The sequence below is a fragment of the Crocodylus siamensis genome, chromosome 5 (assembly GCF_052110815.1).
Source record: "Crocodylus siamensis isolate JL-2025a chromosome 5, ASM5211081v1, whole genome shotgun sequence".
NCBI lineage: Eukaryota > Metazoa > Chordata > Crocodylia > Crocodylidae > Crocodylus > Crocodylus siamensis.
Window position 1 is genome coordinate 135,455,231 of NC_143399.1, and position 22,853 is coordinate 135,478,083.

At 40.0% G+C, this 22,853-nt stretch overlaps 1 protein-coding gene across 2 annotated transcripts in view; it reads right to left on the bottom strand.

Annotated features, from left to right (window-relative positions):
• Positions 1-445: 445 nt before the first annotated feature.
• Positions 446-22,853, bottom strand: part of SH3BP5 (SH3 domain binding protein 5) — a 72,543-nt gene continuing 50,135 nt past the window's right edge. The window contains exons 5-9 of one of the 2 annotated variants that reach the window (XM_090046406.1): positions 14,741-14,871; positions 7,891-7,933; positions 6,057-6,276; positions 2,569-2,826; positions 446-1,869 (exon numbers count right to left, since the gene is read on the bottom strand). In XM_090046406.1, the coding sequence (XP_089902532.1) occupies positions 1,691-1,869; positions 2,569-2,826; positions 6,057-6,276; positions 7,891-7,933; positions 14,741-14,871 (831 nt within the window). In that variant the 3' untranslated portion in view covers positions 446-1,690. Of the gene's footprint in view, positions 1,870-2,568; positions 2,830-6,056; positions 6,277-7,890; positions 7,934-14,740; positions 14,872-22,853 lie in introns of both variants that reach the window. The other variant, XM_090046405.1, reaches the window with a different exon arrangement.

Sequence of the window (22,853 nt, forward strand, 5' to 3'; positions counted from 1 at the left end):
AGATTTTCTTTTGTTGGGTTTTTTGTTTTGTTTTTTACTTAAAATTGGCCAGTCCATAAGCCAAATGTGACGTGAATGAAAGTCTAGTTGAAAGCTATCATGAAATAATTGTTTGGATAGCAAAGTAGTCAGTGCCAGGGTCTTGCCTAAAAAGTCTCAAGTGTCCTACACATTCCAATCAAGTACCAGTGCTGAAATTAAATTTACATTAAGCTTCATTTTACCTTACTAAAGACTAGGGCGTTTGGGATTAGAATGGCAAGAGACCAAACTGACTTCCTTGGGTGAATCTGGACTACATATGTATACACATGACTACTACTTGTAAACATCCTCTTACACTTAGTTTACTGTGGAACTATTTTTATAATAATGGTTGAAATAGCCACTGTTTTAGACACCGTAATCTTGCACAAGTCAAAATAAAATATGGAAAACCAAAATGTTTACTGTAGTGTGAAGAATTTTACATTTACTTTGAGAATAGATACACAAGCAGTGGCAGGGACAAAATACACCAGGATTGCAAAACATGGAATAGAAAACCTTGGATGATACTTAATTCCCATCAAATTAACAATATAAACTGACATGTTTCAGATATAGTATGGTGCTCTCAGAAATGTCTAGCCACCAAACTTAAGTCCTAGGATTTTTACTACCCATTTATTAGCATAATTACCAGATACACTACTGCCTAACAGCTGCTGCCAAAACATGCCCCACCCCCTTTCTACTTTTAGTGAATTTTTCTAGGCCATACTAAAAATCTCAAGTCCCTTAAACAGTCATAAAACCTCACACATTACAACCTACAGAAAAATTAAGAACACTGTCAAGCCACACGGGCAATTCCTTTTCTTCATGCACATCTTAAGGGCAAGCCCCCTTCAAATTTGGAAGGTATCTAACAAGACTGTCCTACACGCACCCTTGGATCTTGTTTTACAGTAATAACACTTAAAGTGCTGATAAATTATACTTACATTCTCAAGGAAAAAAAAAAGAGTCCTGTACTTTTTTGTCACTAGATTCGCCCTTAGAAGGCAGCTGCACAAAGAGCAGGTAGGTAGAAGGGGCACGTAGCTACTGAACATCACCATGTTTCTGTTATCCTCTTCGACCAAGTCTTAAGGGCAACTAACTTTCTCCTTGCTGGAACACTGGAGAGCAAGTGAAGGCTTCTAAACCCACACATGCAACAGCTTCCCTGTATACAAAATGTTCCTATAGGTTCATTATAATACAGACAAATATAGGTGTTTAAAGGAGACGCCACTTAGATTTCAGGGATCCACTATATCTAAAGAGTATCATTCTACAAAACTGAAGCCAAACTTCTCACCACCAATATTTGGCTTGGATTTCAGACCCCTATTGGCATGAGTTTACACATGAACATTACCAGTTATTGCTTCAGCCAGGCTGCTACAAAACAGTTTACAAAGGCTGTGAAATATGAGCACAGCTGTACATATGACAATCTGTCCATCCTACAAAGATTTCACTGAAAAAACCATCAGCCCTCAACATCAATTCCACTCCTTTAGTGCAGTTTTAAATTGTTATAGTAAACACTTAAGATTTGGCATATATTAAATAGTTATTGGCACACTTCTTCGGACATTGAGAAGTTCATGTATAAATACCAATACGCCCATTAACCAGAGCAGGATGGGAGGAGAACAATTCAGCCAATCTGAGCAGCTTTTCTGCCTGCACTTAAGCCCTCCTTGATTTTCATGCACTGAAGCGAGAGCTGTTTCATTCGGTTATCCAAAGCCAGGCCCTCAGCAGAGTGACTGTTGCTGCTCCTATTCTTGTTCGCCTTGTCACCCGTCTTGGTCTCAGCCCCTTCTGCCCTATCCCCTGCAAAGACAGGAGTAAAATGTTCAAACTCGAGTCAATACCACGGTCTGGACACCAACGCTGCTTCTTTCACCAAAGGATCCGAGAACCCAGAAGGAGCAGTATTGTTTTAAGGAAATATACATGAACCAAAGCTGGTCTCCCAGGTTACGAAAACCTGTGCCCTGCCTCAGTAAGTGAATCCCGAAACAAGCTCGGGTGCAGCACACAAGTGTTTTAATAATCCTGCAATCTGAATTTCTTAGCTAAAGCTTGTTAAGCAACTGACAAAGGTGGTTGCCTTCAACACCTTATTTTATGGGCTCTCAGAAGCAGGATTTTCACCCAGACAGATATCAGGGATTTAAAAAAAATAAATTCAAACAAAAAAACAGCTCAGTACTTATCTTGGAATATCTCAGACTCTAAAGGCAGGATACATCAAATGCATCCTACTGCTCCTCTAGTACCACTTCTGTACTGAATGTGGGAGGCCAGACAGGAAAACATAAGGCACATCCCATTTGGGGATGGATAACTAATAATGTAAAATACTAGTAATACTTGGTGATGGAAAAAATTCAGGTACCATCTCCAAAGTATTCTAAACAACACATCCCACCTCAATGAATGCAACATCCCTGAGAAAGTTTAGCATGTTCCACTCCTGCTACAAAACTGAACAAACAACCTGACCCCAGCTTACCCAATTCTACTTACCTCGTTCAACCTCGCATTCTGGGGAAGATGCCCCACTGCACTCACTTCGAGGACCAAGGACAGGAAACATCATCCCAAATTCAGACAGGGAGACAGGACTGGGCAGATCCAGGCTCCCCGGTCTTGCTGCTGGAGGAAACTGAGTGGGCATCTCACAGGGGCTTGTTGGACCAGAACTGAAACTGGACACTGACTGGGTTTCAGAATCTTCTTCAGACACAAAACTGCTGCAGTTGTCATCCTCAAAGACTTCAGAGGCTACTGGAACATTCAAGGGGCATTCCAATTAGTTCACCTTGTTTCCCCAAAGTAGCTCCCTTATGCAATTTCAGTTATTTCCTTTTGCATCATCTCCAGTACATCCACTACTATCCCAAGGGCTGCATTTACAAGCCAAGTGTAACTACAGCTGTCTACAATACATTAACATGGCATTTCATTAGCAGGCCTTGGACAGAAGGAAACAGTCCACTCCCACTTCCTGACATGAGCTATTAGGAGAAGCAGAGTAATGCAGTGTACCAATATCAATAACAGCTACTGCTCGTTATGCTAAGCGGAGCGTGTTTTACTTTGCTCTGCTCCTTCCTACACATCCTGTTGTCTGCCTTGTTCACTGGATCGGTCCTGTAATGAGAATATAAGCTGTTCACAACAGAGACTCTCCCTTTAATGAGTGTACTGTGCTCATCACAGCAGGTTTCAGATTCCTAGCCAAAACTTAAGCATAAAAGGATTAAAAGCCAGACATGGTGGCAGTAGAGAATGCCACCTTCAGATTATCTTCCTGCTTTTACAGTAGAAGTCCAGTGACTTCTGTTGCTTGAGAGAGAGTTCAACAACAAAAAAGGGGCCCTTTCCCCCAGTAAAGTTGTCTCCCCCTTCTAGCTTTCTTGTGTGTGAAATTCCAAATGGTGTTGGCCATCTCCAGTTTGTCAAAATGAATTAAGCCAGACTCTTTGTTTAGGAGCAGGTGGGGGGAAATCAGCCAACAATAGTTCCATTTTGTACAATGCAAGTGCTAGACATCTTGTCAACACTAACACGTTTGGAGCTCATGTACCAGCACCTGACATGTGAGTAGTCTTGGCCTTAGATGGGTGACTCACATGCATCAGCCTTTGCAGAACAATCCCCCCATTCATTTTAGATCATAAAATGACCTAAGCTATCTTCAAGTCCTCCCACTTGGAAATCTCAATATTGTAAGCAAGGTTTGGAGTCAACTTAAAAGAACGCTGGGAGCAAAGAAACAGTGTTAGCAAGGGAAATCCACAAAGCAAAGTTTCAAAGTTTTTTTTTCTTATCTCATCAGCCCACATTCTTGCTCATTTACAAACATGAAGGGCACAAACAAGAAGCTGCTATCATCTTTGCTGTTTCCAAGATCATTAGCTTTCATGCACTATAAAAGCTACATTACAGCACTGACCTAAGAATATTTCAACAGATAAGTATGTAACACCCACCTCCCAATTTTTTTTTGTACTGGGACTTTGCTTAAAAAGTGTAAGATTGTACAGCAATAGTTCAGCTCCTCCACACTTTAGTACATGGCTACTTCCCGCTCAGCTTGCATTGCTCGCCACACTTGAGGCAACTGCGGATAATTTTGCACAGGATGAGCTATCTGTTGCACTGAAGTCAGTTCATTTGATGCAATTCTGACTAAAAGCTACAGCTTATGTTTTATTAATCAATGTACTGGGTATTAAAGATCCAAATAACAGCATCTACCAGCAAAAAAAAAAAAATCAGTGCACGATGCCTTGAAATCTTAACTAAGCGCAGCAGACAGAACTTCTTTCAGTAGTCCAGGTATAAAAAGACATGGGTAGAAAGACAATCACCCACCACAATGCGCAAGAACTTACCTCTTACGGGGGTAATACTTTTGCTGTTGTGACTGACAGGCACACCCACATCTTTCTCCATTGGACCTTTAATTCCCACAGTCAAACCCCCCACTCTGGACTCATACCTGGGGTGAATCAAGGGGGCAGGGGGTGCAGTCACATCCTCCTTTGATTCGTGCTCTACCCAAACCTTAAAAACAACTGCCTGTGAACAGCAGTGCCCTCTCTATTCAGGCAGGTCTGCTGGGATCTATTGACTTAATGGCTCATTATAATCTATCTAATTCCTGGTAACTGCTCTTCACTTCACAGGTGTTAACTACTCTTCCTTGTTTTCAGTGGTCTTGATCTTCCATTAATCAAGCTATGCTTTCTTCTGCAATGTTACTATCTGTTATCCATTCTCAGTCATACCTCTCTCCTATTTCACAGCCCTGCACATTGGTTTTAGTTCTAGCTAAAAACTTTAACTCAAATGTGGTAATATTAACTCCTGTAAATATTAACTACAGTGTGGATCAAGAACAGCGAAGCACTGGATGCTCAAAGCTAGATTTTGTATTATGAATCTGAATGAGATTTATGTACATATCTATTATGACTATAGGGCAAATGACACATCTCTTTTGACTATTTTTGCTTAATTTGTTGATTTTTTTAAACTAAATATATAATCTAGCAAACTAGTGCACATTCCAATGTAGCTGCATTTAGTTTTGTTTTGATCTTAAACTGAATACTATAGTACTGGGCCTCTAGCATATTAGTACATCTTCTTGTTCTTTTTAATTGGAGAAAAATGTGTTGTCTTGATGCACCACACCATCTGCACCCCCTTTTCAAAATCCTAAATCCGCCCACGCTCACACCAGTAACAGACTTAACTTAAATGAAGTGGTATTACAGATTCATAAAGCTGGTGAAAAATCAGCACCAGATTTGAGTAGTAAGCACAGCGCATATGATCTTGGGAAGCATTAGCTGCACTGAAGGCCAAAAGGGCAGGTATCATCACACTGAGCAAGCATGACCTTATGCAAAGTGCCAGGTCTAACTGCCCTTTTTACATGGCAACATACTGGCAAACGTCCCTATCCCAGGTTGTGTGTAGGCAAGGCCAAAAGGCTTACAAGAGTTGAATGGCTTTCACTATACCAGTACAAGCACAGCAGTACAGCACCTCTTGAATGGATAGTATTTATACTAGTATAACAACGTCTTTATACAACTATAGCTTTTTCCCATACTAGCAAAGTTGCATCCATCTTGACCACCCTCAAGCCAAACCAAACTGTATAGAACAGTCTCCAGAATGACTGGATAAATGCTTTCAGAAGCTCGTATTCACATCCATTAATGTGTATCGACTGCTGCTTTCCTACAACACTGTGCTTTTCAATCCCTGCCATGCTAGACACAAGGGGGAATATTTCCACTTTACTCTGTTTCCCCAAGGACTGAATTCTCATGGGTTCAGAAATTGTCAAGTTGGCTGAAAGCATAACTGAGTTAACCAAAGCCACAAAACACCCAATCACAAACTCCAAGACATCAATAGCTTTCTTCACCCAACATTTCTTGCAGCACAAGACCTGCTTATGGCAGTTTCTAAGTGAACAACTTTATACTTACTGGAGATGGTGTCTGCCTCCAGTTTGCTTGCTGAAAGGTTTTCCACTGAAGTATTACTGCCTTCAGCACCCACACCGCAGCCCCGGGGCCCCATGGCAGCAGACCGTCTCCTCTCATGGATCTCATCTGAGATCATCTCCAGGTTTTTCAAGGCAGTTTTGTACTCTCCCTTTGCCAGGGCCAACTTTGCTTGCAAGTCATCCACAGTCTTTTTTAATTGCTAATAAAGAAGGCATGAAGATTTTTAAAATGCACAAGTCACACATTTTCCAGTACCTACAAAAAGGGGGCATTTGCTTCTCCATTTTGAAAGTCAGTTGCTTTAAGTTGTTCAGGGTCCAAGCTAAAAAAGTAACAGACTCTGGCCTCGGCACCACCAAAGGAGCAATGAAGCTGCAAGACTGAAGATGAGAGAAAGCCAAACAATCATGGAGCTACTACTGAAATGAGCTGGAAAGAACTGGTTATGTGCTACATGCCTGAGAACAGCACAGAAGCTTCTAATAGTCTAGGGCAAGCTGAGCCATGTGAAGATGAGGAGCCCAACAGCAGTGCTTAATACAATATATACTGTGCACTCCACTTCCTCACCAGATAACCGCATAATTTGCATAACACAACAGTGGTCTCAAACTATTGCCCACTACTTAAACTGTAACCAACTCAAGTTACATACGTTGGCGCTGTTGTCTACTTTGCAACTTAACTGCTCTCTGGTTACCTGCATACTACCTGCATCCATCTACTTTAACTAACTGTACTCTATTTAACTGCCCCAGAAAAAGAAAAGGGGAAACAGTTATCAAAACATTGCTACTAGAAGCCTTGACAGGAGCTGCTAGTACCACACCCTGATAGTGCTCCGTACTTAAATGTAGTTTGCACTGAGTTTGGATAAGGGCATATATAGTTACCCTTTTTCAGTCTCAAGTCTGTGCACTTAAACTAAGTTCACAGTATTCTGGCTACTTATTGCAGTGAGTACCACAACTGAGTGATGCAACACATTGAAACAGCAAGCACAGAACTACCTGGAAAATTATCCTGTACAGATCATCTACACTAGTCTCTGGAACAGTTTGAGATATCATTGCCACATGTTGGAAAAGACTCCCACACATCTGCACGGGCCTAAGTGTTGCTATCACTTCAAGCTGCCACTTGTCACAAACTCTCAGCAATTCACCGACAGAACGAACATCAAGAGTTCATGCCTCTCCCCTGACAGAGCTCGGAAGAGCTGAATTGCTTGATTTGGTTCCAAAACACAGAGTGTCTATGTGAACTTTCCATTCCCCCTCTAAGCAGCCAATTCGTTTTGTGTTCACACCCTCTGGCTCAGTTTCCTAGCATAGATTTTAAGCTCACATTTCAACAGTGAAGGAAAGCTTATTTTAAGTTTGCTTTCTGCAAGCCTTGATGCCAAAATTGACTTGTAAGCCTGGTATCCAATCAAGAAAAGGAAATAGCATCATGTGATTTAACCAAAAGCACAGTTAAGTACAGTTTAAAATAATAAAACCACAGAGTAGATGACGTTCATAAACTTCACATAATTTCCAGGTAAAATTGGTCAAATTATATTTGCTTGATTCTAACAACAAGCACAAAGATACAAAGCAGATTTTGAAGACTTCCTGTTTCACAAATAGAAACAAAGGTTTCTTTGGCATCTTATCTTTAAAATATGCTTAGTAGGTTCTTCAACATAAATGGCTTGGAACAGAATTTGTTTGGCACTGAAATGTAAGAAAAATGATTAGAGCAGCACTTTGCATTGAATTTCATCATTTTCCTGTAATCAGTTTTTCATGGGTCTGAAGTACATACATACCTCAAGCTGCACATAGTATTTTGCCTTGAGTTCAAAGTAAGGCCTGTGAAAAAACAAAGAAGAACTTGATACAATTGCTGAGAAGCACAGAAAAGCTTGTAGTGAGAGCTACTTAGACCCACAGCATTAAAGCAGTTATGACAAATGCCAGCAGTTTAATCTGAGACTGCCTGTGTAGACTAAACACCCACATTTGTAATTTTTTGTAATGTTTCTTAACAAGATTGTCATCCTAAATACTATGTGCTGGAGTCTGGACTTGGTAAGTCTGGACTTTGTAAAAGACTTAAGCACACACCAACCATAAGGAACAAAGTGTCTCATTATAGACATATATATAAGTACCTTGCAGAATCTGTGCCTCAAGCTCAATACCTTTTCAGATTTGTTTTTTCCTGGCAATTCTTTAAACATCCCCACAGGTCTCTGACTTTTCAGGAGTTTTTTAGAATACTTACAAAAAAAGACAAAGGTCTGCCCACACCTAGGTGGCTCACAAGGGAGGGATGCAACTAGTATCACATCCAGCCACCTTTGACTCTCCAGCCCAAGTGACATGTGCCCACTAGCAGCTCATGTAGCGAGTCCCAAGTGAAGCTCAAACTTGCACATCTGGACACACTCATTTTAGAGCCACTGTGACCCTAAAATGCTAATGCTGAAGAATGTTGCATTGCTAAAGTATGTCCAGACTGTAGGAAGGATGTAGGCGTCCAACTGCACGTCTCTCTCCAGCTGCATGGTAGTCCAATACTTTTTGTTCAGCCAAGCAACAGAGAGGAGCCATACATAAGCCATTTCTTCCTTTAATCTGCAGAACTTAATAGTGTCAGGAGACTACAAGGATATGAAGGATGCAGTTTAAAGCCAAGAAAAAGAATTCTAGCCTAAAGTGTTACAGGCTGTGAACCATCAACATGTTGACATTACACAGGGCAAGAATGAAAGCATTTTACTCAACCATAATACTGCTTCCAGGCTCTCACATTTCAGGACCTGCCTCAAAAATCTGGGCAGCCAACAGTCACATAAATCTTCATATAAAATCAGGGCTTCTACCACCCCTTTTCCTTCCATGTTTTGAGCTGGATTCTGATGTATGTTTTCTTAGCAAGCAGCACCTTACCCTGCAAACTGCACCCCTGTGATGTCTTGTAAAGTAGCATGCTGCTGAACTCAAACCCCTCAGGGTCTGGTTTTCTAATAACAGACATAAAGCTCTGCTAACCCTGATTCACAGTTTGAGCTCATCTAACAAACCTCACCTGCATTAAAAAAAACAACACACTCCTATGCCAGTTGTATCTAATGCTTTGCAGCAATGCAATGTAGTTTTGTTGTGGGTGCCTACATGTCACCGTACTCCATAACTACAGCTACTATCTGTAATCCAACCAACCACCCTCTTAATATCACACTGATGTAGAAAACATCCTTCTTCATTAATATTTTTGGACACGGCATTTCTCTAGTTCCTACAGTGGATTGTTTTCCTGCTTGGTAAGCTCAGATAGGCAACTTTGTGTGGCAGTACTTCTTCTTTATCATGTCTCCAGTCCACTCTTTCTGTATAGTTCGCTCCCAATATTCTGCACAGGCCACTGCTTCTAGTGTTAATGTTGCCAAATCTTGTGGGGTGCATTGTGGTGCTACAGTGCATCTCAGGAGATGATCCATAATTTGCTTCTTCTAACAAACACATTGGTCAGTTGTGTAGAGGCATGGGCGACTAGTGACACCTTAGTCAGGGGCCATGGCACTTCATCTGGCACTCCCACTGCCCGGCTGGCGCTTGCAGAAGGGGGACTGGCACTCCCACCTGCCCCCTGCCCATCACCTAAGTGGGGAGCGTGGCCTGTCAGACATGCACCAGTGCTCTCAGGGGGTGCACGTGTACCCTCGCGCATCCCCTATCCATCACCAATGCGTAGAGGCCCCATGATTTCATGAGAAAGTTGCATCTGCCAAGACGACCCTTAATATATTCAGGCTCTGCCACATGTACCATCTGTAAATGGAGCCAGATGCTAACCCCTCATAGTGGGTAATTCCTCGCCAGTTCCATTCAACAACTTTGTTGCCTAGTTCCTCCCATTCTTTTCGTCAGAGGGTAGTACTGGCCGATTCTGGTCATATGATCAATGGTATGGTGCAGAACAAAAAGCTATTTCTTGATGAGAGATGGTGCACTGGTTGATGTCTATATAGCAGGTGGCAGTCATCTGACTCTTATACCTGCCAGTCAATGTCACCTAATACTTTCCTCCTGATGTAAGGGGGTGCTATACAAGACAGTGCGTATAAGCAGGGAATAGGATGGGTTTCAGGCAGCCTGTTATAAGTCTGCATGTATCATTTAGAGCAGTGCCAATATATTTACTGTGACTTGAGCATGCCCAAGTAGTGCAGATACATTCAACCACATAAAAAGTACTAAGGCAGCAGTATATAGGGTGGATGGATGTGTTCCCTACTTAGAATTTGTGAGTTTATGCATAACGTTGTTTTGTGTGTTGACCTTAGTTTTGGTATTTAACATGTGCTTTTTGTAACAAAGTGTACGGTCCAGTGTTACCCCTAAGTAGACCAGGTGTTTCTGATGTTTGAGACTCTCGTCACCTCAGGTGACATTCAGGTGTCATTCCACATCCCAGTTCCTCAGATGGAAAGAGCAGGTTTGGGTTTTGCTAGGGTTGGGTTTGAGCTAATTATTTAGGTAATAATCTGACATTTCGTTCAGTGCCCTCTCCAGGATCTTCTCCTTGTCCTCAAAATTCTTCTGCTGTGTGCTAATGCAGAAATTGTCAGCATAGATGAAACACTGACGTTCGGAAGGAAGTGGCTGATTGTTAACGTAGATGTCGACTAAAAATGGGGCAAGCATACTGCCTTGTGGCAAGCTGTTCTTTTAGGATTTGTGGAGCCAATTGCCCAACAGCGGAAAAAGCAGTTCACAACCTTCCTGGTTCCAGAAGTCATTCCTGTCCATGTAGCCTCTTCAGGTAACTCATTTTCCAAAGAATGAGATTATGTTTCACAGAGTAGGTTTTGGGAGATCTACACACAACCTTACTTCAAAATAAAGGTTTCATCTTCTGAGATTTCAGGTTCTATACTGATACTAGGCTACAAAAAGCAATTTAGTCAATTTGCTATATTCTCCACTATTGTAAGAGAGCACCCTGCTAGCGCACAGGCTGACAATATAACTTATGAGCAATTAACACTTTAACTATATTGATATTACTTTAAGTATATTGATACCACTGAGTGAATTGTGGGACTTGATTACATGCTAAGACCCATGTCCCCGGTCCTTTGAGACTAACCCAAAGAATCAAAGGCCTAATGAACTTCTAACCTTAGCTGGCATAAAAAAGTGCATGTTAGAAAGTAGTAGGGAAAGCAGTACTTTTTGGACCAGTATTGATTAACAATTCAAATGCAGAGAGTAGAATCCCAGGAGCCAGATCCCCCCCAATGTTAAATTGTTTAGTTCCAAGGTTCGGTGTGGGACTCTGGGGTCCCAGGACAAAGAAGCCTCTCACATGTTCCTTCTTAGTTCCCCAGTATATTAATTAGGTCTTTAAACACTATTTTCAGAAGCAGACTGGTAAAACAAACAGGACTGTTAATCTCTGCATGCAGTGACCCCAAAGAAGAGATAGGAAAAGAAAAAACTTGGTAAGAAAGTTTTTGCTTTGTATTCCTGTGCTTGTTTATTCCTTTGTTTTTGATTTTATGCTGAAGCAATCCCTTTCTATTAAGGGTGTCTGAACAGTCTCCTTTGTCATTTAAATAGACAAATGGCAAAGGGATGAATTTGACCTAGCTGATTACCTGGGCACTGCCCATGGGGTCCTTTCTGTGAGCAACATGCTCCAACTTAACTCTTAGTCTCATAGACTTTAGGAAATCTCAGGTCTTGGAGAGGGTGTGTAAGGAGAGGAGGGACTAACCCCTTTCATAGTATTTTGTGTGTGATGAACTATGATTTTCTTAATACACAGAACATGCAAAACACCCCAGTGATTTATTATACAGTCTCACAACAACCCTGTAATTCAGGAAAATGCTTTTGTTTCCATTTTATAGATCAAGAACAGCAAGACAGAGAATTTAAGCAATACAGCCAAGAAGCTAGTCTAACCTCCAGCCATGTCAACAGAGAAGCACACTGAAGGTTGTGAGAAGAGACAGAGACCGTTACATCTGCCCTATAGGTAGATGGAAACAAAAAACGCAGAAGGGAGGTAGGAGGTAGGTTTTTTTTTTTGTTTTTTGTTTTTAGAGTCACAGATAAATAGGGAAGATGGACAACTTCAACGCAGGGAACATGTGCTAGTATGATAATATATAAAAAAAAAATGGAACCAAACAGTTCTCCAATTTGCACACCTAACATAAATAGGACTCTTCAAGTCGCACTTAATTGTGTTAGAAAACATCCTGCAAGGTGCTGTCTGGCACTGGAAAAAGGGTCTATGTGAATTTTGTAATTACAGATAAATAAGAATTATCAGACTAAAACTACCAGACTGGATTTTAAATAAAGTATTTTACGTAGCTAACAAGAAGCTTGAGGCACTTTATCAAATTCAGCAGAGTAGAAAGTTACTTCCAAAAGGTGGCTAACCCAGTTTATTAGCAAGTTGATTATCATTTGAGTCTGAGACACTGGCCCATGAACTCTAGTTGATGTTGAATGAAATAACTATTTGCTTGCCCACATGCCCATACATTTTCAAATGGTCAACTATTACTTAAAAGCAAAGCAAAAAAATCCAGCTCAATCAAATCTTCCAGATAAAACTCCTCAAAGTTACTACTGCCCATGTCTTGATTATTTTTTTTTAACAAACAATCCTTGCACATCTCAGTTCAGGTAGGATTAAGGACAATCACAGTAGTTTTTAAATAAGGACTGGGAGAAGGAACTCTTTCAACATTTCCTCCACATGGAAAAATTTTGGATAACTGTCTCATAAAAAGAAGTAGTTATCCTCTCTAGGCTGTATGAAGCTCATATGGGATGTGAGCTGATGTTCCAATTCTATAGACCCTACCTCTGTATCATCAAGAAAGGAGTGTTGGGAAGAGAAAACTGAAGATAGCAAACAGTTCCTTTAGCACAACCACGGCTAGAACTTCATAAAAACCATCAGTAAGAAGTGGTTTTATTCCCAATTACTCCCCATAGGGCACCAAACCCCCAAGGCCAGGTACACTTTTACCAAAATAAGTGATCAGAAACCTGTCTATATCCATAACAGGATAGAAGTTCAGCGTACAGACTGATTTAAAAATGGCAGAATCCAGTCTAAGATTTGTTCCCCCCCACACTAAAGGGCAAATGTAATATATTGTTCACTACCGATCTAAACTATACCACTTACAAAAAACCATGTTACTTCGATTGATTCTGCCTCGGGCTTTCTGCACCTAGTCTCTACCATGAATCTGCTATTTTAAACAACCACTTTACAATACTAAAGATTTCATCTCAGTCCCAAATGATTCTTAGACAAAGTTGTAAATTTAGCTAAACAACTGATCAAGCTTTTAAATAGGACTACATAAGGTGTCTGCTCCACCCCATTAAATTGGTTTCACTGCATACTCATTTGATACTCATTTGATTCATCTGCACTTCTTATTACGTCTTTCACTGGAGAAGCTCAAAAGTCTACTATGTTTAGCTTTAACTACTTTGTAAGTTGATAAGGAATATATACAGACCACTCCCCTCCCCAGAGAAACTGTAAGCTCTGAGGTCAACTGTTACAGAACATACTATCCCCGCATGCAATAGCTTGGGCAGGAAGTGAAGAGATTATATCCATTTGACATTGTAAGGTGAAGCGAGGGTAATGAAACAAACCCTCACCAAGCTAACTACGCTTACGAAAAAGATCTGGTGCTATGAGTTTAGTTTTATAACCATCTCATTCAAAAGAAAGCATTTCTGGTAGCAGGATGCCCTTATCCTTGCTCTGGTGATTTTCTCACCCAAGGGAGAGAGTAACCAACTAAACTGATGAATGCCAGTAATTGTTGCAAAATCTATGGAGCTCTTTCTATCCAAATACTGGAAAAAAGCTGAATACAGCTTAATTTATAAAATCATTAAAAAAAATAAGGTGACAAGGCTGCTGACATCAGACAACATTTTGGAGCGACCATCTATTTTGATGGTTCTTGAAGTGCTAATCCTTTTACTCACTATATAAAAATGGTAACAAAAATTGATACAAGTCATTTTTAGAGTGAGGTATTAAACATTAAGCAAATGAGTCAAACAAGTTACGACTTGGAACTACTCACTGGAGATTTAGAACTACAGGATAGGACTATAATTAGCTGGAGACAGAAAAAAAAACTTTAGGCAGACTGAAAGCAAATATTCCAATATGTGAGTTTTCTACCCTACCAACAAATATACATAGACATCTATGCAACGGAATAGAACCACACACCAAAAGAAGAGGCGTCTGATCACTGCACTGCTTATTAGCTATGCCCTCTGAAGTGTCTTCCTTTCCACAAGAAAAGCTCTCACATGGCTTGCTAAGAAAGAGCAGGTAAACAAGTCTGATGTACAATACGCAGAGCTGATGCAGCATTGCACCTCTGAAGTTTGTCAACAGCCTCATTGCTTTCCTAACCAAAATACAGTTCTATGGCATGATATGGTGGGCTCTGACTTGGAGGCAAACAAAAACAAGCACAAGGGACTCTGTAGCCTCCTGGTAGGTTCAGTATTGACAGAGAATCCTGTAAGCGATGCACAGAGAGCATACTGTGCAAGCAGGCTCAGCATTTAAAAGGCACCACCAACTGTGACACATACTTAGATTTATTGATAGCCCTTTTCAGTTTTTTCTCCAGCTGCTTCATCCGACCCATGGCAGCGTTGTACTTGGCTGCAGTCTCCTTGTGCACCAGCTCACTTCTTGTTTTCGTCTGCTCTGCCTCCATGACCTTCAAGAGAGAAAAAAAGATAAGCATATGCTTATCCCCTTCATATCAATTGTAATTAACAGTACGTTCACAACCTTGTACAGCAGAGTGGAGCTGGGGGAGGAAGGGGGGAAAATACAGTAGAAACCAAGTCTCTTTTCAATTAATCTACTTTGAAAAGTTTTGGAAGGACCTACAGCATGTCTAGTTAACAAATACAGTATTAATGACAGAAGCAGCATACTGTTCTAGCTAAATGTATTCTGGTTGAAGTTCCTCATCTCAAACCTTAAACCTCCCCATTAGAGCTCAGCATCTCCTCAATGCTCCTTAGGTGCTTATGACTAGCTTTCACTAGCTCTGCCAGATTGGCGTTACCTTTTCACAAACCACCTTCTGGCTGGGGCGATACTATAAAAGGGCTCACAACCCCAAATACTGAAAATCTCAGCAGGACTACTCAAAAGAGTGAAGAGCTGCAAGTAGGTCCATGGAAGAGGGCCTTTGATCAATTTTAGCTTATCCATTGTCCCCAAGTAGCCAGCATCCAGCCAGCCAATAGCCCATCCATTACTGCCATGCCATCAATGGGAAGCTCACTTCCACATTAGTGCCATTGGCCAGCTTCAAGCCATATTTACAAAAAATAGTAGCAATTCAAAGATAAAACTGACACCATTACTGTCAGGACACCTATGAGACTTCTGAACAGGTAGGAGGCAACATGGATACTGCCCTACTAACTGGGCAGAGACACACACACACACACATATGCGCACACACAGATTAAGCACATTACATACTCCATGACAGGTCTCAGTTCCTGTCCCACTCAGGCAGGCAGTCTCATGTCTCGTACACAAGTCAGCAAATTGTTCAGACAAGCATTGATTTAAAGTTTTATAAATAATACTTACTGCCTTGGCCCCTTACAACTAAAACAAGATTTACAAGAAAAAAGAAAAGCCAAGTATCTGTCTTCTGTTGCTATGGGTGTTCAACTACATGTGCTTTTGCAAATCTGAAGAGCCCACAATTGCAAGTTAGGATGCCCATTTCTGTTTCATGGTCCATAAAAACATTTTTTTAATTGTGAAGAGAGGCCCCAGCCAGGTCCCAGCCAAAGAGCAGACTCATTTGTTTAATACTCTGAACACTGTTGTCTTGTCTCTCATTCCCAACATTTTAGCAACTAGCCACAGGAGCTCTCACTGTGCAGTGATTTTTAAGCTCTCCCACTCACAACAGAGCAAGTATCATTATAAAATATGGCTGGCCTCAGCTCCCTCCAATACCCTGTTTCCAGAAGTTCTGGATACACATTGCTCCGATTACCTTCTATTATTTGAAACATTCCAACACCTGCAGCTTACCTGATCAGATCAAAGTAAGTCTCATCTCAGGAAGAAATGCAAGCACTTTGGTTTTCAAATCATGTTAGTCTCATCATCATTGTTCTATTCTCCTGTGAGCAAATGAGCAGCATCCTTCAGAGTCTGAGCCTAGCAATTAAAGTGATATTCAAAACATGGCGAAGGGGACATAGACAGTTTACGGAAGCCGACTGCCGTTTACTTTCCATTGCATTGAGGGTAAACCACTATTTTTACTGCCTTTGTAGCTTAAAGACTAAAATTATAATACCCAGAGTAAAACAAAAGTTCTCACCCCTGTAAAAACTAAAAAGCATGTTCCACTTGTCTGAATGCCCCAATTATTCTGCAATAAAAATATATTGCAGAACCCTGCAACCTACAAAGATTCCTATTAAAAAGGAATTTGATTATATCTGAAGGAATTTATCCTGCTCCAGTGCCCCTCAACTGCCTTTGTGTATAAATAAGACTCCCATCTTTTGAAGAAAGCTCAGTATTTATAAAACATTCACAAGAGTTTTTGCTCTACATCCTGCAAATTAGCTAATCTCTTTCTTACTCTCAGTTTGAACAACTGTTAGAAAACTATAACAATACAATGGCGTTTCCTAGAGCAGTGGTCTCCAAAGTGGGATGCACACAAGGGGGTATGTAAGATGATCCATTGGGGTGCAGGAAGAAAATATTAGAACTTCTATTTATATTTATTTTTTATCTAAAAGAAGAAAGAAATTAAGCTTTACTAATATTTAATATATGGATTGACACTGGTGCCCTCACTCAGTCCATATGTCAAATAAATAAATATACATATATTGGGGGTGCATGCTCAAAACATTTTTACTGATAGGAGTGCACGATCAAAAAAGTTTGGAGACCACTGTCCTAGAGGGTGCATCAGGCTCTAGTGAGGAAGTATCTAAATTAAGATGTGCAATCCCAGAAGATGACAGCAAGGCTGGTTTGCTTTCCTTAGTGCATGACAAAAAAATTGCAATTTAACTTTTGCTAAAAGCTCTCAAGCAATGGAGCTGCTTATTCCTTGATGTTCCAGAGTTGACTGAATGCCAAATGATTCTTCTTTGGAAGAGTTTTTGGTAACTGCTACTGCTGGCTTGCATATCTAGACTTAAAGTTCCCAACTCATGGTATGATGAACATTGCAAGCCCAAGGCCCAGATTCTCAAGAAGTAAATACATCAAGAGGTAAAGACATCTAACTCCCATTTAAATCAAATACTTTGAGGATCTAGACCCACCACAGTAGTAGACATAGTAAACGAGAGGCATCATCCACTTGCAAGAAGCTTTCAGGTTTTGAGAATCAGTGGCCATGTCTACATGAGACATTAACTGTGCAGTTGTTACTGCACAGTCATTTTGTACTTGCATACCCACAGAACCCCCTGTGCTTATGTTTTTGTTTGCCTCCAACTCAGTGCCCAGCATATCTAAGAGATGTTGGACAAACTTGGCTTCATGGTGACACTGACTGCGCAGTAGCTCATTACTACTGTGCAGTAGTGTCGCGTCACAGTTTGTGCCCTCCAATGCTACTGTGCAGTAGTAACAACCTACTACCAGTAAGCATCTCATGTAGATGCAGCCACTAACTAAATAATAACTACCCAAAAATATTCAGAAGATTCTACATTTATTTCCTCTCTGTCAAACCGTATAATAATTCAAGTGGCTGTTTCTTCAAAACCTTCTAATTTCAGAAATAAATTATTTGTCGAACAGAGAGAACTTCCTCTTCCTTGCCTTGTTTTTATCTTTTTTGGGTTGTTTTTTAAGTGTATTATTTCTGAAAGGTGCCAAATTGACAGCCCTGAAAATTTACATTCTCTCTCCAAATAACAGGTACAGGACAGACAGAAGCCCCAGAAGCAAGCCCCGGTCAACAAAAGCACCTCTAGTCCTGGCCTGGGAAGGAAGACTTCTATGAGGAAAAGGACCTTAAAATAAATAAATAAATGCCATGTCCATTTAACTCTTGATTTCTCCAGGACTGCCAACCAAGATGTGCTTGGGTACGCAATGCAGACCTCTGTTTACTTGGAACTAAAATTAAGACTGCCAACCAATCTCATAAACTTTTGAACTGCCTGCAATGGGGGACTGTTGGTCAGCATGGCTGGATTATAATTAGTCTTAAGAATTTATTATCAGTCTCCTGACTCATCTAGTCTACCCCAAAGCCCTCAACTTCACACTCATGTGTGAAGAATGATGAGTTTAACAGGTCCCTGAAGTGCCTGGTTAAGAGTGTTGGTTAGATGAGAGCCTTCTGCCCACTTTCTATTTGGCCCTCTCAGAAAGATGTCCAGAGAACAGCCTGATGCATCACATCACAATCTCCCCTACACTGGGCTTCCCACCCACTGTTCTGAATATCTGTTCTAAAAAACAGACTATCCCAGTGGTTCTCAAACTTTCTGGAATTGCAACTCCCTCTTTATGCTTTCTTATTTCTCCTTCTCTCTCCATTTATATTTCCCCTTTCTCTTCTTCCACTTCCCCTTCCATCTGTTTGCACTCCTGCTAGAAGTTTGCCACACACATCCATTTGAGAAACAGCACACTAACTCATTACTAGAGATCCTGGTTTTCTCTGATTACAAAAAAATCCCAATTTTCAGATTAAAAGAAGTAACCCCACATGCACATTTTCCCCTAAAATGGAAAAATGTGGATTTTGGGTTACTTTTTTTATCTGAAAATTGAGGCTTTTTAATCAGAGAATTTAGATATAATTAGATACTTTAGGTACACTAAATGGTGTTTCATTTTAATCATGGAAAATGGATTTTGGGTTACTTTTTATCATTAAAAAATTGGGGAATTTTTTTTTTATTTTTTTTTTTTTAATCAGAGAAAACCAGGATCCCTGCTCATTACCAATACTAGATCAGACACATCCTCCAGGAATCACTAGACCAGGCAACACAAACATACCAACAACTACAATGGCATTCCATAAAATATATATTCTGGGGGAGAACAATTCTTTACAAGTTGCATCATTTTCCCTAAGAAATTAGGGTAATCCTAAATGAAGAGTGTACTCTAAGTACAGTTTCCAGGAGGAATTTAAAAAAAAGAGCTGATAAGGCAGCTACAAGAGGAAAAAGGAAAAATCAGATATCTTCAAGGAAATCCTAATACCAATACCAAGAAATTATTGTAAAAGAACAGGAAAAGGCCACATTGCAAAAGGCAGTGCAAGATTATCATAACTTTTTCCTGGACTCCACATAAATTTGGCAGCTATGAACAATTGAAGTGTACAATACAATGGGATTAGACGAAAAATTAAAGTCAAATTGTATGTGACTTGTGTTTCACCTAATCTGAGACAAGTACCATTTTCCCTGCTTTGGTGAGGTCACAGACACACAACGGACCAGATACTTCTACAAAGACCTTGTTCAAATGGAGGGACCTCTCAGGAAAATTTGCAAGCAAAGCTATCTAAAGATTACGTAAACATGCAGACTTCTTTTGAAAAAATGTGAAAGATCTTCCTTCAAGCTCTATCTAATCTTGCTTCCTTTAAACCTTCCCCTCCTTTTGAATGACTTTAGGCGACATGATTTTCTACAGGAGCATTAATACCATTAAGTGCCCTTCCACCGCTTTAGACTCTATGCTTTGGAAGCCTATTTGTGCACTTTATTGTGTCTGAAACTCCAAGACGGTGACATGTGTTTTTCAAGCTCCACTGTTGAAAAAAGACACACCACCACCTTCTCACATCCCATAAAGCACTGGATTTGCTTTCTTCACTGAAAAAGGCACAAAGATGGCATTAGGAATACAAAACATTGTAGAAACCCTTTCCCTCTCCAGCCACTTTAAAAGGAAGGTAAGTATCTTTATCTCCATTTTAAAATCAGGGAAAACAAAAGCAGGGAGGTGAAGTAACTTGTCCAAAAGCCTACCCAACAGGTCATGAACAAAACAGGGAACAGAAGCCCAATCTGACTTCCAGGATCCTAGCCCCAGGACAACTATGTGTATGAGTGCTCCAGTTTGGAATTCAATGGAAACCTAATACATGCAAGTTTAAGGTGATCAAACAGATTTTACAAAAGCTTCTGGACCCAGCTCCCTTAGGCTCCTTTGAAAGGTGGCAACTTAAAAAGCAGAAGAATTATCCAGATCTCTCCAGCCCTCCCTGCAGTTACTCACAGAAGTCCAGTTTGTTGCACAGAACACCAAACTCTTCCATGCTATTTTCCCAACTATTCAGAAAAAGTTATATCCTTTCAGTAGCCCTTCAATTTTTATGATTGTGGAAATGTCCGAGAGGCAAGAATTTTTTGTGGCATCTTTTATTGGACCAACTGTATAGTTGGGAGAGCTACTGGACAAGCTCGTGGGCACCAAGGGCCTTTGTCAGGTTCTGTGATGCCCAAAAAACTAGTCCAACACCTCTCCACTATACAGCTAGTCCAATAAAAGATATCACAAAAAGTTCTTCCATGTTTTTTTCCTCACAATTTAAAAACAAATGAATTCATAACATGCTTCTGACATATGGTGCTGATAAATGCTTTTCAGTTCATTGTTACACCAACTCCTCTGCAAGGTTATTTTGCTCCCAATGCACTTGACATTTATTAGCCCAAAAGCTCAGTACAACTAAAGCATTGAGTTGCAGGAGTCTTCCATCAGAGCAGTTCTGTACACAAATATGACAACATAGGAGAGAGTGTCAGTATACTGGGAACCTTTTTGCATTGCTGGTCTCCTACCCCTATCTTGTTCCGCAAATTGTACTTTTGTTAGGTTTTAATTAAAAATGGGATCATCCCTGGTTGGTAACTTAAAAAATAGCTCTGTGTGGAACTAAATATGATCTTTTTGTTATATAGGAGGTGCTTGTTAACCTGGAGACTATACCATATCTATTTACTTAAGCAACTATGCAGTTTTATATACAGTTTTATTCAGATTCTTCAATTTTCCATTTGTATTACTTGGTGAACAACATTTATTTACTAGAGTTTTTTTAACTGATGATTTGTGTCAAGCTGTATTTGAATGGCAAATAGAATTCAATAAAAATGAACCCAATAGTTTTTTTAAATTAAATAAAAACTACCTTACATGTGATGGCTACATAAAAAATAAAATTTAAAAACAGGCGCTGCATTTAAACTCATTTATTAAAAACACAGGAAGTATAAACTGCAGGTTAGTGGCTGGAACTGATGGTGACTAGAAACAATGTCCTTCTAGACTTTAGAACCAGTCTATCTAATCCTCCCACCTTATTTTTATTCATAGATTGGAAGGAGGAAAGCACGGTTTCCTGCTTTTTCAACTCTCAATTGGTTTCTTAACTGAATGAGCTTGTCATAGAACTAAAGTAGTTGAATAAACTGAAGTGAAAGAAATAAGTCTCTGCACCTGGAGAAATGACTATTGCTGCCAAACCTGTCTTATCACTTAACACACACTGACTCCAGATGTTTAGCCAGTAATTTGGCTTTCTTTAGAAGCTTAGCAAACCACATACTTCCTGGATATTTTTAAATTACTGTAATTGGTTATAATGAATTGAAATCCTAGATTATGGCCTACATTTCAAACTGGTTTATTATTTAAAAAGAAAAATAGATTGAAAGTGCGATTAAAAAACCTCAAGCACCGCACTGATTATTTTCCATGCTGGATCTTACTAATTGATTTTAATTAGAATTTCCCATTTTAAAACACGCACACTAAAATCCCAATGCAACTGTTCAGAAATAGGCGGTTACTGGAAACAGTAATATGCATGTTCAGTGAATCAGGATTGGTATAGATATCACCATTCTTACCTAGCTCAAGCTTACTAAAATGCAGATACATACGTTCTTCTAAAAACAATTTTGAAAATGAAATTTACTCAGACCACTATGTCAAGAGCTAGAAAGTACAGGGTAGAACACTTCCCACTCAGGTTCTCAGCCAGTCTATATAGTATGTCAACGTGACCCAGATTATCTGATACTGGCATAAAAAACACACAAAGGTCTCCAAGGCGCATTCAGCTCTAGCCACAGGTGACATTTCGTTATGGGCAATTCATCTGATAAGAGTTACAGGGTGAGAACACAGAATGGTATAGCTACTATCATTATTTTTTTTTTGGAGAGCGCTATACAGCTACATCTCAGGCACTAAATCCCTGGGTTTTCATCAGTCAGTTGTATTTTTAATCTAATCCCTAGATTATTCATTAGGGAAGGATTAGAGGTTTAGATGGCTTCAGGAGAAACAATCATCTATGTGAGAAAGACCGAGAGAAATTTCACAAGGATTCATAATTTAATTGCTGACATTTCTTCCCCTATCCATCCCACCAGTGTTAAGTATGTCTACAGATTTCGTATTCAGTTCATCTCCCTAGGATACTTGCATTAAAAGAATGTAATTCCTTAAAAAAAAGAAAAGAAACACTCCTCACGCATTATGCCACTGCTCTCTCTCACTAGGCTTCTAAAACATCAAGCAATTCAATATCACTTCTTTTGGAGTTTGACTTTCATTCAATTGATCCTGAGCCATCCTACTCCTCAACCTTCCCAGAACAGTTGCACACATGAAAGGAGCCAGATTGCCAGGCAGATGAAA